Source organism: Panthera uncia (genome assembly GCF_023721935.1).
Source record: "Panthera uncia isolate 11264 chromosome B3 unlocalized genomic scaffold, Puncia_PCG_1.0 HiC_scaffold_1, whole genome shotgun sequence".
Taxonomy (NCBI): Eukaryota; Metazoa; Chordata; class Mammalia; order Carnivora; family Felidae; genus Panthera; species Panthera uncia.
Genome location: NW_026057582.1, coordinates 110805702 through 110821777, shown reverse-complemented (window position 1 = coordinate 110821777; position 16076 = coordinate 110805702). Strand labels below are relative to the sequence as shown.

At 50.9% G+C, this 16076-nt stretch overlaps 1 protein-coding gene across 6 annotated transcripts in view; it reads left to right on the top strand.

Moving 5' to 3' along the window:
• The window catches only part of GRAMD2A (GRAM domain containing 2A), a 33316-nt gene extending 20829 nt beyond the window's left edge, over positions 1-12487 (top strand). For 2 of the 6 annotated variants that reach the window (XM_049611883.1, XM_049611884.1), the window contains exons 2-12: positions 3505-3597; positions 4850-4907; positions 5246-5342; positions 5997-6100; positions 6671-6769; positions 6895-6966; positions 7501-7563; positions 8558-8702; positions 8964-9063; positions 9894-9998; positions 10259-12487. In XM_049611883.1, the coding sequence (XP_049467840.1) occupies positions 3505-3597; positions 4850-4907; positions 5246-5342; positions 5997-6100; positions 6671-6769; positions 6895-6966; positions 7501-7563; positions 8558-8702; positions 8964-9063; positions 9894-9998; positions 10259-10262 (940 nt within the window). In that variant the 3' untranslated portion in view covers positions 10263-12487. Of the gene's footprint in view, positions 1-3504; positions 3598-4319; positions 4433-4849; positions 4908-5245; positions 5343-5996; positions 6101-6670; positions 6770-6894; positions 6967-7500; positions 7564-8557; positions 8703-8963; positions 9064-9893; positions 10003-10258 lie in introns of those variants that run through there. The other 4 variants (XM_049611886.1, XM_049611885.1, XM_049611881.1 and 1 more) reach the window with 4 other exon arrangements.
• Positions 12488-16076: the final 3589 nt, after the last annotated feature.

Genomic DNA, 16076 nt, shown 5'->3' with positions numbered 1-16076 from the left:
TACCTCCTCTAATGTCCAAAATATTGGGCCTCCCCTGCTGCATCCCCTTGATAACAAGAATATTTTTTTGTGGCTCTGATGGAAAAAACAGACATGGCTTTGAGGACCCCTGATACTACCCCACAGTCTGCAGGTGGAGGTAGGAGTGGGACTTGATGGGCAAGGGGGTTAGTTCACAACCCACAGAGTAGGGGCAACTGGCTTGAGGAGGTCTGTGTGGGAACGCACAGAGGCTGCCAGGAGAGTGGGGGCACCCAGGCTGGTCCCCATTCTCCAGCTTCCTGCTCTTGAAGCCTCCTTCCTGACCTTGTGCAGCAGGGCCCAGTTGGTCCTTGGGTGCTCCCCACTTTTTGGTTCTGTGGTGACCACTCTGCCCCAGACCTACCCTTGTATCTGATTTTGCTCCCATTTCTTTATTTTTACTCACCTAAATACTGTAGACTAATTAGTAGAAAATCTGACTTGATGGTTTTGCAAACCATGCATTTCAGCCACAGGCAGAGTCTCTGTATCAAGAGCATTATGAGGACAGCCAGGAGGGACTGGCCTTAACAGATGGACAGGTGGGATGGCTCGTAACCATCTTGTTCATCATGCATAAAGGAGTTGCTTTTAAGTTTAAAGATACTTGAAAGTCATTTCCCCCACCCCCAGTGACTGTGTTTTACCACTGTTCTTTTCTTCCTGGAGATGTTGTGGGGAGAGCGAGTGCACCGCCTTCTTTTGTTTTTCTCATGGTCCATCTCTCCTCCAGCCTTGCTTACTGACCCCACACTGTCATTCCTCAAACATATCGCGTGTGCCTGCTGCATGCTGGCCTTTCACCCAGCTTGTGACCTTCAGGGAGCGAGGAGGCAGAGTCCCTGCCATCTTGGAGCCCCCGGAGATGAGCAGTTCCAGCACTGACCCAGTGTGAAAAGTGCTAAGAGGGAGGCCAGGATTGGGGTGTTGTGAGTGTCTGCAGCGGGGGCTCCTCACTAGGTTGGGGGAGGGCCGAGGGTGGGCTCCCGTCCCTGAGCAAGACACACTGGACCTAAGGATGAGTTCAGTTTAGAAGCCATGCAGAGGAATGATCATGAACGCAAAGTTAGATTATGGAACTTTTGCAGGATGACAGTCTTACCCAGGTGGTAGGGTTGGGATTCCTTTTCTCTAGGAGCGTTTCTGTGACTCTCACTCTGTCTGCCTTCTGGGCTCCTGCAGCCCTGATAGCTCGAATCACCCTTCCCAATGCCCGAATGACAGGCTCCCTGCCTCTGTGACCATGGCCAAAGTCCTTCCTGGGGTTTCACTCTATCCCTGGGCCTCCAGGTTAGAGTGTGCTCCTTAGAGCGGGCCCCATTTCCTTCTCTTTCCTTGTGGCCCAGTATGCTCACAAGCTGCAGGGTCTAAGCTCCCCAAGGACTCAGTGGCTTGACTTGTACAGTCTCTACCTCAGGGGCCTCTCCAACCAAAGCACTCAAACCAAGTGAGGAATCAAGAGATAGAAGACCTAGATGGAATTTGCCACACAAAAACTGAATAGTACCACAGACAAAACTAAAAGGCAAATGACAAACTGGGGGAGATGTTTGCAAAAATGAGAAATTAAGGATTAATATTCTCAAAAAAATTTAATACAAATCAATAAGAAAAACGTAAAGACCCTCACAGACAATTCACAGATGAAATTCTGGTGGTTAATGTGTATATATGGGAAATATTGTTGAACCTATCAGGAAGCAGAAATAGAAAATAGCATACTTCCATGTATCAAACTTGCAAAAGTGAGAAAAAGATAATAGGCAGTGGATGTAGCCCAGATGTAGGTAAGCCGGTACCCTCATGTAGTGCTGATGGCTGTGGTCACCAGTAGAACATATGGAAGCACTTTGGGAGTGAGTCTAAAGAGCCCAGGAAATGAGCTCTCCACCCACTAATCACACTTCTGAGACTCTGTCTCAGCCATGGACAGTGACATGGGGAATTTCTCATGAAATCATGTTAAGCAACAAAAGTAGAACATACATATTATAATGTATACTTCTACTTACATGAATTCTATATTTATGCATAAATCTTTTCTTTGGGTGATGTTTTAAGGTCATTTGCTTCTTGGTGATTTTGATCATCATATTTTGTTTTTCTCACATTTTCTGTAATGAGAGGAACAAAAGTCAAAAGGGGGGGAACCCTCTTGAAATATGAAATGAGGGGACCAAAAAATATAGAAATTAACTTTGGGAGTCAACAGGGTCAAATCACTAGCAAAACTTGTCACTTTGCAAGATTCAGGAAACATATGTTGATGTGTATTTACCAAAATTCTCCAGAAGACTAAGGGCAGAGGCAGAAATCACCAGGCCACATGGCTGTGGATGGGCTGATTTTGTGGGTGAGGTTACCCGGCTCTTCACTGTGTGATACTAGGTACAGCCTGTCCCTTGGCAGGGGTCAGTTTCCTACTCTTTACACAGTATATTAGGGGGTCAGACTAAATGACTCTGAGGGTCTTTGGCAGATCTCGGCCAACTCTGTTCTTGAAGAAGAGAACTTTGACTTGCACCCACAACAAAACTGAGAAGGACCAAGGGTTGGTATTTGCAGGCCTCGGGTTCCAGCTCCTTATCTGCCCAGAACCTTGTTTCCTGTTTGTGACCACCATGATGCCCTGCCTTGGCCCCGCTTCTTGGCCACCTTCTCTTCCTGTCAGCTTCTGGGCCCATTGAGTTGGGGGCTAGTTTGAATGCTCAGGCTTTATTGATTCCTAGCCTGTGTGTTGGAGGGGCAGGAAGGGGGAAACCCTATACTTTGGAGCTGTTTAGTAGAGGCATGAATTCAAAAGCCACTGGAGAGCCCCACTTGCCCAGGGAGATGGTGTCTCCTCCCTCCAGGGCCCTCTCTCTGGCACATTTTTGAGACAGTATGGCTCTCAGGGCCAAGGTGTCCTGATTGTTTGAAGGCCACCAAAGCCACTTCATGGTGTGGGGATGCTCCTCCCCTCCCAGCCCACGGTCACCTGTGGGTTGACTAGAGCCCCTCCCACACCATTAGTGGCCCCAGATCCTCAGCTCTGCTAAGGCCTCCTGTGCTCAGCATCCTTTCCTTAGCATCCTAGGATTGCGCTGAGAGCTTATGGTAATGCTGCCCGGGCACCTCAGGCACTATGGTTTCAGCCATGAGCAAGTCTTAGAGTCCTTCATCTGGATGTGCTTTCTCAGGGGTGGGGCCTAGGGCTTAACCTCCTGGTGCTCCACTAAGGCAGGCTGATTTTCCTTCCCGCCCAGGAATAAACTGATCTGCAGGCTTCCAGGAAGGATGGCGTGTGAGATTGTCCCTTCTGTCAAGGAGCACAGGACTCCTGCCTGAGCTGCTGCCTCTGGACTCTGACAGCTTCAGCCTCACCCTGAACAGCAGGGCTGGTCTTGGGTGGGGGTGGAGGAGCTGCCCTGGGGATGGTGATGCTGGTCGGGAAAGGTGTCCCCATAGAGCCACCCTTCCTGATGCAGGCCTGTTTCTGCTTAGCAACCAGCAGATGCATGGAAAGACAGCTTCTCTGAAGAGCCCTGTGTCCTGCACAGAGAAACTAGCCAGGGTTCAGGCACCCCTGAACTCCAGGTGAGGCCCTTTCCACTGGTCAGATATACATACCGATTAGGGGTGGGAAGCCCTCAGGAGAACCTCAGAGACCAGAGCAAATATAAAATAATGAAATCTTGCCATTTGCAATGACATAGATGGAGCTAGGGTGTATTACGCTAAGCAAAATAAGTCAGTCAGAGAAAGACAAATACCATATGATTTCACTCATATGTGGAATTTAAGAAACAAAACAAACGAACAAGGGGGGAAAGAAAAGAGAGAGACCGAGAAAGAGAGAGGCAAACCAAGACACCAACCCTTAACTACAGAGAACAAACATCAGTTTGTTACCAGAGGAGAGGGGGCTGGGGGGATGGCAGAAATAGGTGATGGGGATTAAGGAGCGCAGTTGTGATGAGCACGGGGGGATGTATGGAAGTGCTGAATCACTGTATTGTACACCTGAAGCTAATAGTACACTGTGCTCACTAACGGGAATGTAAATTTAAAAACTTTAAAAAAATAAAAAAAGGGACAAAAGGGTTAAAGAAAAGTTAGAAAGGGGACCTTGCGTCAGGTGTTAGTTTGGGCACAGGCTGCTCCCGGCCCCTTCCTCCCATTCCCGGGACTGTCCCAGCACACAGGGACCTAGCAGAGTCTAGGCTTCTCAGGTTACCAGCCTCCTCCCTGCCCACCTGTCCTCAGGCCAACCTGGCCAGGGCAAAGGTTTGCGTTCCAGCACCACCCCTCTCCCTCAGCCTTGGTAGCCTCCATCAGGTCAGGTGAGTCTGCTGAGCTCCAGGCTGCCAGGAGGAGGCTTCCAGAAGGGCATTCCTGCTGGGATCATGGCCCATAGCCAGGCCCCGGAGCTGTGAGTCTGACATCTCCACCTCACCCACTCCCCAAGCTGGTCCCCATCCTTGTGTCTCCTACTCATTTATCCCTGGGTCTTCTCCTCTGCTTATCCTTTGGCCAGAGAAGTGGGAGAGGGTTTTTGACACTTGGGGGTGGGAGGCTCCAAAGCACCTCCAGGAGGCGGAGGCTCAGGCTAAGCGAACCTCCTGGGGAGCCACTGCCCACAGCTGTCTGGGAGGAGGGCTTATAGCCTGCAGGGTCAAGCTACATACTTGCTGTTGCTTATCACTTTGCTGTGGCTCCTAGAGAAGGGCCTCAGTCTCCAATCTCTGCTCTAAGCTTCTGGCTTGAAGCCAGGGCAGACCTGGCCCTGAGGATGTATGGGCAGAACTCAAGGGTTCCTTGTCCCTGGAATGGAATGTCTCCTTTGCAGTCTGCACTGGCCAGAAGGCTTGAAGAGTGAAGAGATCAAGAAGTGTGGCCGAGAAGGGGTAAGTGTGTGGAGGCTGACTTTTCACTGCCCACCAAGGGAGGGGCCCAGGGCTGCCTGAATTTAGTGACTGTTGTTTCCTTGGCCACCAGGCTTGTCACCAGGGGAAACCCAAGTGAGTGTCCCCCTCCTGGGTGGGGGTGATGTGTCCCCCTCCAGTCATAGGCTGCCCATTAGGATCTACTGTCACCGAGAGATATGCTGTGCTTGGAACTCAGCCTTTCACCCCCACTGGCTGCTTACTGACTGCTTCATACCAGAGCCCCTGCCCCTGTGGCATTATTTCCTGGTGGCTGGTGCAGGGCCCCTTTAGTGGTCTGATCCCCCAGGACTTCTCAGCCCCAGCTCGTGTGTTTGCAGACACTACTGAGTAAATACAACCAGCAATACCACAAGCTGTTTAAGGACATCCCTTTGGAGGAGGTTGTTCTCAAAGGTGAGCTATCTCCCTGGTGTGGCTGGACAGGTGCCTAGAGTGCCTGAGGCCCAGGTCCTCTCCTCCAGAGCCTCCAAGGCACAATTTCGATACGGGAACAAACTGCCCTTTGGATGTGGTTGGGCCTGTTTTCTTCAAAAGTATGAGAAGACTGGGTAGATTTGGGACATGAAATGGAATTTATGAACGTTTTCTTGAGGCAGTATCAGGGCTTCCAAATCTTATTTTTGTTCTGCTCTTATCAATGACTGCTCTTCCCTGCTCTCAGTGAGGCCTCTCAGTGAGCAAGTTGGAGCATTTGCACAATCGAGGCTCTCTCTCCAGGGCAGGGCTGAGCAGGGCAGGGCAGGGCAGGGTAGGGCAGGGAGTTTTGCCTGAGGGAGCAAGAATCCAGGCTTGGGGAACCCTGTGAGACATGAGTGGCGAAGGAGGGAACCTCTAGCAGTTTGGTGGGGTAGGGTGGGGCAGGCAGGACTTTCAGGAAGGACTCTGGGTTCTGGTGGAATGGGTGGTTTGGGGCCTGGGGTCAGGAAGTGGGATTCTGAGGAAGGCAGTCCCTGAGGCTGGGCTCTGGACTCCTGAGTGTAGGACCCAGGCCGTGGAGCTTCAGGGTTGGCCTTGCTCATGGCAATCTTCTTTCCCTTGACTTCCCAGTGTGTTCCTGTGCCCTCCAGAGAGACCTTCTTCTCCAGGGCCGGCTCTACATCTCCCCCAACTGGCTCTGTTTCCATGCTAGCCTCTTTGGCAAGGATATCAAGGTAGTAATAAGTGGTAAGGCCTGCAATGGGCCCATGAGGTCCCAGCCAGGGAAGATATAGGCCCCTCCCGTGCAGGCATGCAGGCCTGTCACTACAAGGCATCCTACCTGGTGTCTGGGGAGGGCCCCCAATCTAGACTCCCCATCTGGCCTGAGCCGACCTGAACAGCTTATAGCAAATTTATTCTGCCTATGGGTGCCTCTGAAATGCCTTCAGAATCAGAGCGGGATGCCACATTTAGAGGGAGCCATAATTGTGGCCAGGTGGTAGCTCAGGGGACTCCATTACTGGAGTATGGGATTCACCAGAGCAGCCGTCCTTGGCCTCCTGGATAATAGGATGAGAGCCCAGAGTGGTGTGTGCTGTCAGAGCTGGGGCAGGTTGGTAGAGCTGGAAGCGAAGCCTGCATGAGAAAGTGGATGGTTCAGATATTCTTCAGCATAGGGCCAGGCTTCTGCATGGTGTCTATGCTTGGCTGATTGCCAGTTGTGGCTGGGGCCCTATACAGGAAGCAAAGGGACCATGTCCTTTGGGGTGGATCCTAAGAGAAGCACTCCTCTTCCCACTCAGGTGGTCATTCCTGTGGTGTCTGTGCAAATGATCAAAAAACACAAGATGGCCCGGCTCCTTCCCAATGGCCTGGCCATCACCACAAATACCAGCCAAAAGGTCAGTGAGTCTCTGGGCCAGCCATCCCTTGTTAATTTCCCCAACCCAGCCCCAGGATCCTGACTCTGGCACTCACCCCAATCTGTTCTTACCCCACCCTTTTCTGTTTTCTTTCTCTGTCCCAGTATGTCTTTGTGTCACTGCTTTCCCGGGACAGTGTCTATGACATGCTGAGGAGGGTCTGCACACACCTACAGGTATGGAGCTCAAGGGCAGGAGCTGGCCCAGGGAGGCTGCTCAGGTCTGGACTGAGGTCTTGGGGCAAGGCTGTTGGAAGTGGTTGGCCCATCTCTCCAACACAGGGACCAAGCGCAGGGAGAGGGGAGTAATAGGCTCAGGTCTAGCGTATCTGAACTTAGTCCTTGGACTGGGTGTTTATGCTTGTGAGCATGTCCCTTTGAGGCCATTGGCCCTTGTGTATCCCCTGTATATGGCCTCATTGGGCTTCCTCGATGTACAGACAGAAGCTTGTGGCTGCTTCCCAGTGTGCCTACAGCTCTCTCTGGCCCACGGTAAGGAAGTGGGGGAGGGGCAGGAGCTAGGGGAAGTATGTTGCCTTGGATTTGTGCTCTGCTCCAGCGTTAGCCCCTGCAAACTCTGGGAGTGAGGCTCCATCTGACCCAAGGTGGCTTATGTGGAGGTAAAGCTCTCTTGGAGAGTACTAACACCTCTTCACCCCTGACCTTGGGTGTTCCAATGGACAAGTGACCCCTGTTCCCTTTCTTCCTTAGCCTTCCAGCAAGAAGAGCCTGAGTGTAAGAGAATTTCCAGAGGAACCTGAGTGCGAGTCTCTGGTGAGAGCTGAGGCTGGCAGGAACAGTTGCTGGCATGAGGGAGCCTATGCCTCTGAGGCTTCAGGGCCTCCCAGGAGGGTCTACAATGCAGAACTTGGGCTCCAGGTTCAAGAGCCAGTGGCCATGCTCTGCCAGGGGGTCCCCTAGACCCACCATGCTCCATACCATGTAGAGCCACTAGGTCCTGGGCAGCTCTGTGGACTTTCTGAGCAGAACAGATGTCCAGCCCCCAGAACACCACCCAGGTTGGATCCCACTTCTGTATAGACAGAGAGCCAGTGACCCACCCTCTTTCCTTTAGCAGGATCAAGAGGGCCTTCCAGGGGATAGAGATATCCACAGGGAAGAACTTCAAAGGCTATCGCTGTAGAACCCAGACAGACTCATTTGAGATTTGCTGCAGCCCCAGCAGTCTCCTTTGCTGCTGGGGTTGTGGGTAGGCAGAGCTGAGTTTCTAGAACAGTGATGTGGATGGAAATGACCCCAGGGTGTTTAAAGCCTCCTTCATTAATCATTAAGCGTTTAGCCAAGCATACGATATGAACACTTCTATGCAGGGGATAGAAGGTGATGTTCCCATTTTTGTTGATGGGAATCCTAAGTATCCCCTGCTAAGGTCAGTGATGTCCTTAGGGTTAGAGTCCAGATTAGAAGGACTTATCCCATCAAAATTATATTGTGCTGAACTTTCTTGGACTCAGCAGATCTGAACATATACCTGGGTTAGCTCGAGTCTTAGATCCCATTCTGGCTCTGTACTAGCAGTCTTCGGAGACATTGTTCCCTGGAAGAATGGCTGGTCACAGCAAGGGAGCAGATACGAGAGACATGTGGTTGCTATGGTAATGATTTCTCCCCTTGTGGGTACCTGACATCATGCTCACTAGGATTCCATATTGGTAATATCTGGAGAAGATGTGATAAACCTAGTGTGGGCCCTTAGGACAAGTAAGATCCCAAGGGTCATAGACGATTTCTCCCGCCTTCTCTGTAGGAAGTCCTCATCCCTGAGATGAAGTGGAGAAAGGTGTGCCCTGCCTCCAGGTCCCTGTCCCTTCCAGACAACATCCCTTGTATCCCTCAGGCATCCATGGACTCCACCGACAGCTTCTTTCCCTCCAGGAAGCCTCCAGGCTCTGGTGAGCTCAGGGGGCTTGTCCATGATCACATTTGTAAAGACCAGGCTTTTCTTCCCCCTACTTCTGCAAAAAGGAAAAGTCACAACTAGCTCTTCCTAAAGCTGTTTCTTACTTTCTTCAAATCTATAAGGGAAAGCAGCGTCCAAGGAGCTTCAGAAAATGGGGGGGGGGGGGGGGGGGGGGGGAGGTGGGCATGCTCCTTGCTGGGCTGGGCTCCTGCCTCCTGCCCCCAGAAGATGCCTAATTGCTCTCCTATCACAGAGAATGCTGTCTGTGAGAAGGAGAAACTGAAGGAGTTGCCCAGGAGCGACGGGGAGCTGAGGCTCTGGGATTGCCAGCTCCTCAAGGTCATCTTCGTGCTGTAGGTGACTATATTGGGCGGGGGGGGGGGGGGGGGTGTCAAGCTCACCTGGGTGTCTGGCAGGGGCCTCTGTGTGTGGGGAGTTCCCAGGTCAACTGAAAGTCCTGGGCGGAGCCTGGAGGCTACATGGCAGGCCCTTCTGAAGCAAGACAAAATATCTCCAGTTTTTATTCATACAACCCTGTAATTTAGGATGAAGTCTGGCAGGATATGAAACTGTTGAATAAAAGTTGCACAGGACTGGGGAGGGGGAGGGCTGACCGAATTGGAGAGGGCCATCAGATAGACTAGGGGAGAGCCACAGCTTTCCTGCTACCTACCTTTAGAGCAGTTTTTGGAACCCCAGACGTGTCTGTAATTTGGCCTGAGGGCCAGGAGAGCGGTGAGCATGGTGGGGTGTTTCATGAACAGCCAGCCCCTGGCTTCCCCTCACCTTACCTCATGACCTTCCTCTGGTTCTGCTGGCTGAGTTCTGACTGTCAGCTTCAGCACTTGCTGGGGGAATGTGGACCTGCCTCCTTAGGGGATGATCTCTGTGGTCTTGAAAAGGAAGCACGGGATCAAGGTGGCCAGTCAGAGGGAGGGTGGGCTCAGTTTAAGGACCTAGAATTCTTGCTGGGCTTTGAGGACCTCCATGGGGATGAGTCTCAGGACCCCCACGTGGCCTCTCAGAACAAACATGTCCAGGCCTGAATGTAGCTAAAGGGCAAGAGTTCTCTAATTCCTCCAAGTACAACTGGAAGTAGCTTAGTCCCCACTCCTATTTCTAGTGAGCCTCTAATAATGCCCTTTTCCTAAATAAGATATCCTTCTTATCTCTCTTTCTCCAGGATCTGCTTCTTGGTCATGTCCTCATCGTATCTGGCATTCCGCATCTCCCGGCTGGAACAGCAATTATGCTCCCTGAATTGGGATGGCCCAATCCCTGGGCACAGGTGATGCCCTGTCTTTTGCTAATGCCTCTGGGATTGAGGGTAAAGGATAGGAGCCAATTGCTATGGCCGGGCTGCGTGTTATCCTGGTTGGACTTGGCCCTGCCCTTGCGCTGGCTTAATGGCCCTAAGCAAGGTTGGACAGAGTGTGCAGGGTGCACAGATCCCACCCTGACTCACTCTTGTGGGGCAAGAAAGGTTCTACTGATCTGTCTGCCTGCCTTTTAGGCCCTTTCTCTGATGTGGGCATCTCCTGTGTACAGGTAACAGCCACCTGGCCTTTGTCCCTACTTCTCCATGAAGAATGCTGTGCGTGCTAAGGTTCCACCAGTGATCGCCGTGGTTTATGCTGCTGCTGCGCTGAGACTGAGTATGAAGGAACATAGTCCAGATCCTTCCTCCTCCCCCTAACTCTTATCTCTCCTGTTTACAAAGCTCCTACAATTTGGGGACTCGGACAAAGAGCCAGATTCTTGGAACAGCTGAGAAATTCTGTATACTAAGCTTCAGCAAGCACTTCAGTGAAAAAAGAAAATTAACTTGTTCCTTGGAAACAGCCTGGCACAGGTGCAGAGCACTAGGAGCCACCGGAGGGACAAAGGCCATGCTTTGGTTCCTGGAATGTACCTCTCTAACTGTCACGCGGCTCACTGCCTCAGTGGGACAGAGGCTCTAACCCAAACCACCAGTGGGGCTCTGCTCTCTCCCAACATACTGTGCACTCACTTGTGCCCCTGAGTCTCTGTTCCGGGAGCCAGGCCCCTGTCAGGCCAAGGGCAGACTGGGGGACAGGAGGGGGAGGGGGAAGGTATGAACAAGGAGAGGAGGACGTGTGGCTAGGATTCCAGCTAGAGAGGAACGTTTGTGCCCTGTGCTGAGGCTCTATCCTGGCCCTTCACAAAGAGGCTGGCTGAATCTGGAGGACAGTACTTGCAGCAGAGGATGGTGGCAGGGGCTGTGAAGGAGAGCAGAGGTCCAGGATCCTGTGTCCTGAGCTGCCACTTCCTGGTGAGACAGGCGGAGCGGGGCCTTTGATCACTGTGGTCACAGACCTGGTACTGTGTCTTCCCCTCGTGTGCTCAAACGGTTCTAAGGTCCCCCAGGCGGGGAGTAGGGGCTGGGGCTGGGGTGGGTGGGAAGGTTGGTGGCTTTGATTTGAGATTTTGCTTTGTACTCCCTGGCCGACTGCCTGAGAGGCCATGACCCATAGCAACCTGTCGGGAGGTGAGGCTGGGCAGTTGGGCACAATGGTATAGGGCCACTGCAGGGCAAAGCTCACTCATGTCACCAGAAATAAGTATGTTGCGGGCCATGGGGGGAGGCTTCTCCATTCTATGAATAAGGTAGAGGTGTCCAAGGTGGGCCTGGTACAGTGCAGGGACCAGGCCAAGGGGTTCTGTCTGATATATCTGGGGACAAGAGAAGTAGGGGATGAGAAGAGTAGACACAGTGGTAGCTTTCTCTTAGAGATTCCTCCACTTCTGCCTGTTTTCTAAACAGCTTGTCTATGCCTCAGAACTCTGCCTGCTCTTCCTGGGACTCCCATCTGCTAAGACAGTGCCTTTGGAGGTTCTAGAGGGGCCTCAGTGAAGAGGTCAGAGGTATCAAAGGAAAGTCACTGGTGATGGGGTGAGTGGTGTCAGAAATAGCCACTGTTTTTCCTCCTTCGGACACCTGAAAGGTTAATCAGGGAGAAATCCAAGCAGAAATTATTTATTGCGGGGCCATGATTGTCCTATTAGGACAAACCCAAACAAGAATTGGAGGGACTGACTGCAGGTGACAAGTCCCAAAGCTCAGACTAGCAGTCTCTTCATCCTCACCCCATTGCAGGTTCTAGGATTATGCTTAGAGCCTGGGGGGGTTGCTTGCACCTCATCTGTATGTATCAGGTGAAACTCATTCCATTCTCCCCATAGCACCACAGTGGGGAAAACCCCATCCTTTTTTTGGAACCAGCCCCCTTCATCACTCCTTTCCATCACGTCTTCAGGGAAATACTTGCCCCAGTGTCTTCCGGCCCTGGTCCTTGCCGAAGGGGGGGGGAGAATAGGTCCATTCTCTGAGCCTTGCCAGGTTGAGCCAGGGGCTCATCAGGGGCCAGCAGAGGTGCCAAGTCATGGGTAATGGTGCCAAAGTGCTGGTGAATCTAGTCTCCACCTGTGCCGCAGGCTCAGAAAGGGCTAGAGGCATGCTGTAGGGTGGGGTGGCTCTGGAGGCCCTCTTGGGTCCAGGGATTTCAGTGGTATGAGTGTGCCTGTCGCTTTGGAGGGCCCTGTCTCTGTTTCTCCCTTTGATTCCCCAGCCTGGTCCTCTGGGGCCAATGTCCCTTTGGTTGTGCTCATTTGTAAACTGTGTATTTGTACAGACCTGCTTGCACTGGCTGATACTCCTTTAATTCCCTGAGAGATTGGTTCAACTATCCTTGGGTTGTTCCACCATAGCATTAGCCTTTGAAAATATTTTAAAATACAAAAATTTGATTTTTCTAGTGTCCTGTGGTATGGAAAGTTCATTTTTTATCTTTTGACTACTCACGAAGGGTATCCTACTGACACATTTAGCACTCAAGAGACTGATGGAGCCCAAGTCATTCCCGGAATCCCCAGTACTCTGCAAATCTCACACGACTTTAGCTGAGCTGCCTCATACTTCAGGCATAATGGGAAGGGGAAGAGTGGCCACAGCAAGCCTCCACAGCCTTCTGCCTCTGTTGGGTGGACACTGAGAATGCTTCCCCACTTCTCTGGGGCAAATCCCAAGCAATGTCCCTGGTTCGAATAGTCCTGTGCTTTTTTCTGACTCAGCAATTGAAGTGCAGAACTCAGAACCAGAAAATTCCTGTGTCCTTTTCTGTGACTTTGAGCCTTGATCAGGGAGGTTAAACTCCATTTTGGGCCACATCACTTTTTCCCTAGGATGCCCCCTCTAGTAGTGATTCATTCATTCAGTAAATATTAAAAAAAATTTTTTTTTAACGTTTATTTTTGAGACACAGAAAGAGCATGAATGGGGGAGGGGCAGAGAGAGAGGGAGACACAGAATCAGAAGCAGGCTCCAGGCTCTGAGCCATCAGCCCAGAGCCTGACGCGGGGCTTGAACTCATGGACCACGAGATCGTGACCTGAGCTGAAGTCGGACGCCCAACCGACTGAGCCACCCAGGCGCCCCTTCAGTAAATATTAAGCGCAGACTATGAGCCAGGTACCATGTGAGGGACTGGGGATAGAGCAGTGAACACGTCAGGCAATGTCCCTGTGTGCCTGTGGCACCTATGTTCCATGTGGACATAAGTTCCAGGTAAATATGTAAATAAACAAAGTAACTACAGATTGTGAGTAGGTTCCATGAAGGAAAGAAACAGTGATAAGAGAGTAAATAGGGAATTGGCTGTGGATGGCTGGTCAAGAAAGGTTCTCGGAAGTGCCATTTAGGCTGGTGAAAGGGCCAGCTGTGGGAGGAGAAAAGAGAATTTCCCAGAAAATGGATCAATAGCTGCAAAATGTAGGAAAGATGTATATGTCCCTGCACAGACCGTCCACATGACTCTGGGTACTAATCAGGTGGAAGAGTGATGTGAAAGAGGTTGGAGAGGTCAATGCCAACAAGACATACAACCAAGTAAAAATAGGTAAACAAACAAACTTGAATAGACATTTCTCTAAAGAAGAGACACAGATGGCCAACAGGCACATGAAAAGATGCTAAACATCACTAGTCAATAGGGAAATGCAAATCAGAACAATAATCAGATACACTTCATACGCGTTAGGATGACTACTCTCAAACAGGATACTAGTGTTGGTGAGGAGGTGGGGAAATTGGAGCCCTTATGCACTGTTAGTAGGAATGTAACTTGCTGCAGCCACTGTGCAAAACAGAATGTGCAAAACAGGTTTTCAAAGCATGAAAAGCAATTACTTATCCAGTAATACCACTTCTGGCTATATACCCAGAAGAACTAAAAGCAGGGTCTTGAAGAGTTATCTATCTACACCCATGTTCAGAGCAGCATTATTGATAACAGCCGAAAGGTGGGAGCAACGCAGGTGTCTATTAGCCAATGAATGGATAAACAAAATGTGGTATATACATACCATGGAATGTTATTCAGCCTCAAAAAGGAAGAAAATTCTGACACACGCTGCAATGTGGATGGACTTTGAGGACATTCTGCTAAATGAAATAACCCAGTCACAAAAAGACAAACACTGTATGATTCCACTTCTGAGAGGTTCCTAGAATACAGTCATAGAGACAGAAAGTAGAATGGTGGTTGCCAGGGGCTGGGGGGAAGGGAAGTGAAAGCTATTGTTTAATAGGCATAGAGTTTCAGTTTTACAAGATGGACGGAGTTCTGGAGACAGTGATGATGGTTGCACAATAATGGGAATATACTTGACACTATGGGAATATACACTTAAAAAGTATCAAGATGGTAAATTTTATGTGTATTTTACCACATGTGTGTGGGCATGTGCACACACACACACACACAGAGGTTGGAGAGGTAGGCAGGAGAAGGGAGTTTGGATTTTATACAATTCCTCAGTACTGCCAACTGAGATCTGAAAGTTTGGAGCTCATAGGCTCGGTGGTCCTTGAAACCAAGTGCTTTCTTTTGCTAGAGGAAATAAACCCATGGATATAATATGCAGAAAAATATGGCTGATAATACATGGTAATATACCCCCTATTCATTATTCTCAGGCTGGCTCATAGCAGCATCACAGAGAGGGCAAATAATCTTCATATTTTTTAAAGTTGAAATGAGCTAACTATAAGGAAGAAACAGCTGCCTTAAATTTGGAGAAATTGAGGGAAATATATAATGCAGGGTTTTGCAACATGCGTGTAGCCAAACGAGAGAAGGTCATGAAAGGAGCAGGGGCTCTGGTGAAAAGGGCATTCAGGAATGAGGGGACTTCTGGCAGAACTGCACCCCACCAGGGCCTCCTGTAAGACTGCCCACCCTCCTGCTCCCAGCACCCAGCCAGCTAGCCTTGGCCTTCCTACCTGGCATTAGGACACCTGTCGAGCTGGGTGAGGTCATGAACCTATGCAGCTCCTCTCTCCTGGCTGCTGGGCGTCAGAAGCAGGGCGTCCTAGGGTAGAGAATCTTCTCAGGGCTCTTCTGTTTGCCTCAGGCGGGGACAGAAGCCAGATCCCCAGGCTGGGCTCTTTGAAGGGGAAGAGATGCCTTCTGGACCACTAGGTGGCAGCAAAGTCCAGCAGGAACTGGAGCCAAGGAGGAGAGGAATAAACTTCAGTTTCCTTTGTTCCCTTGCGGGTGAAAATGGGCCAGGACTGTCCAAGTCCAGTGCACATTGTCTATTCAGTGGCAGAAGGGAAGCTCCTGTGGCCATTTCTCTATGGTCCCCTTTGGTCCTTTCGCTACTCCTTTCATAGCAGGATGGGGGTGGGGTGGAGTGGACCGCATTCCCAAGGGCTCTCCAGACCTTCAGTAAGGCCAGTATAGAGGCAGAACTGGCAGGTGTGAAGAATAAGCATGTCTTGTTTGGGGGATGGGGGGAGTGAGGGTGCAGGAAAGGGAGAGAGGGCAGCTCTGCTTCTCTTCCAACAAGGACATAGAAATCCCAGGCTTTCCCCCTGACCTGCCCTTGTTGTAGGTAGCCTCTTAGGGCACAGAATTACAGAAATCTGGCTCCAGCAATGTACGATTTCAGGAGGCCATAACACTCTTTCTCCTCCTACCTTCATTTGGAGAGAAGGAGCTAGACCCCAGGGGAAACAGAGGTTTAACACTGCTTTGTCCATCTAAAGTGAGAGGGAAGGAGGGGTTTAAGCCTCTGAAATGATAATCCAGAGAAACCCGAGTGCATCTGCCTGCGTGCCTGACCTCCACAGAGCCAAGGAGCACCTGGCGCCCAGCAGGCCCAGCTTGCTGGGCAGCCTTTGTGTTGGCAGGGCTCCTTGCCTTCCCGGAATGTGTTCCTTCTTGTTTGCCACTCAGTGCTTGGCCCAAAGCCAAACCTGGGCTGCTCAGAATACCATGACCCACTCTCTTCTCTCATAGGATCTGAGACAAGGCTCTCTTCCATTTGGGGAAAGGCCAGGACC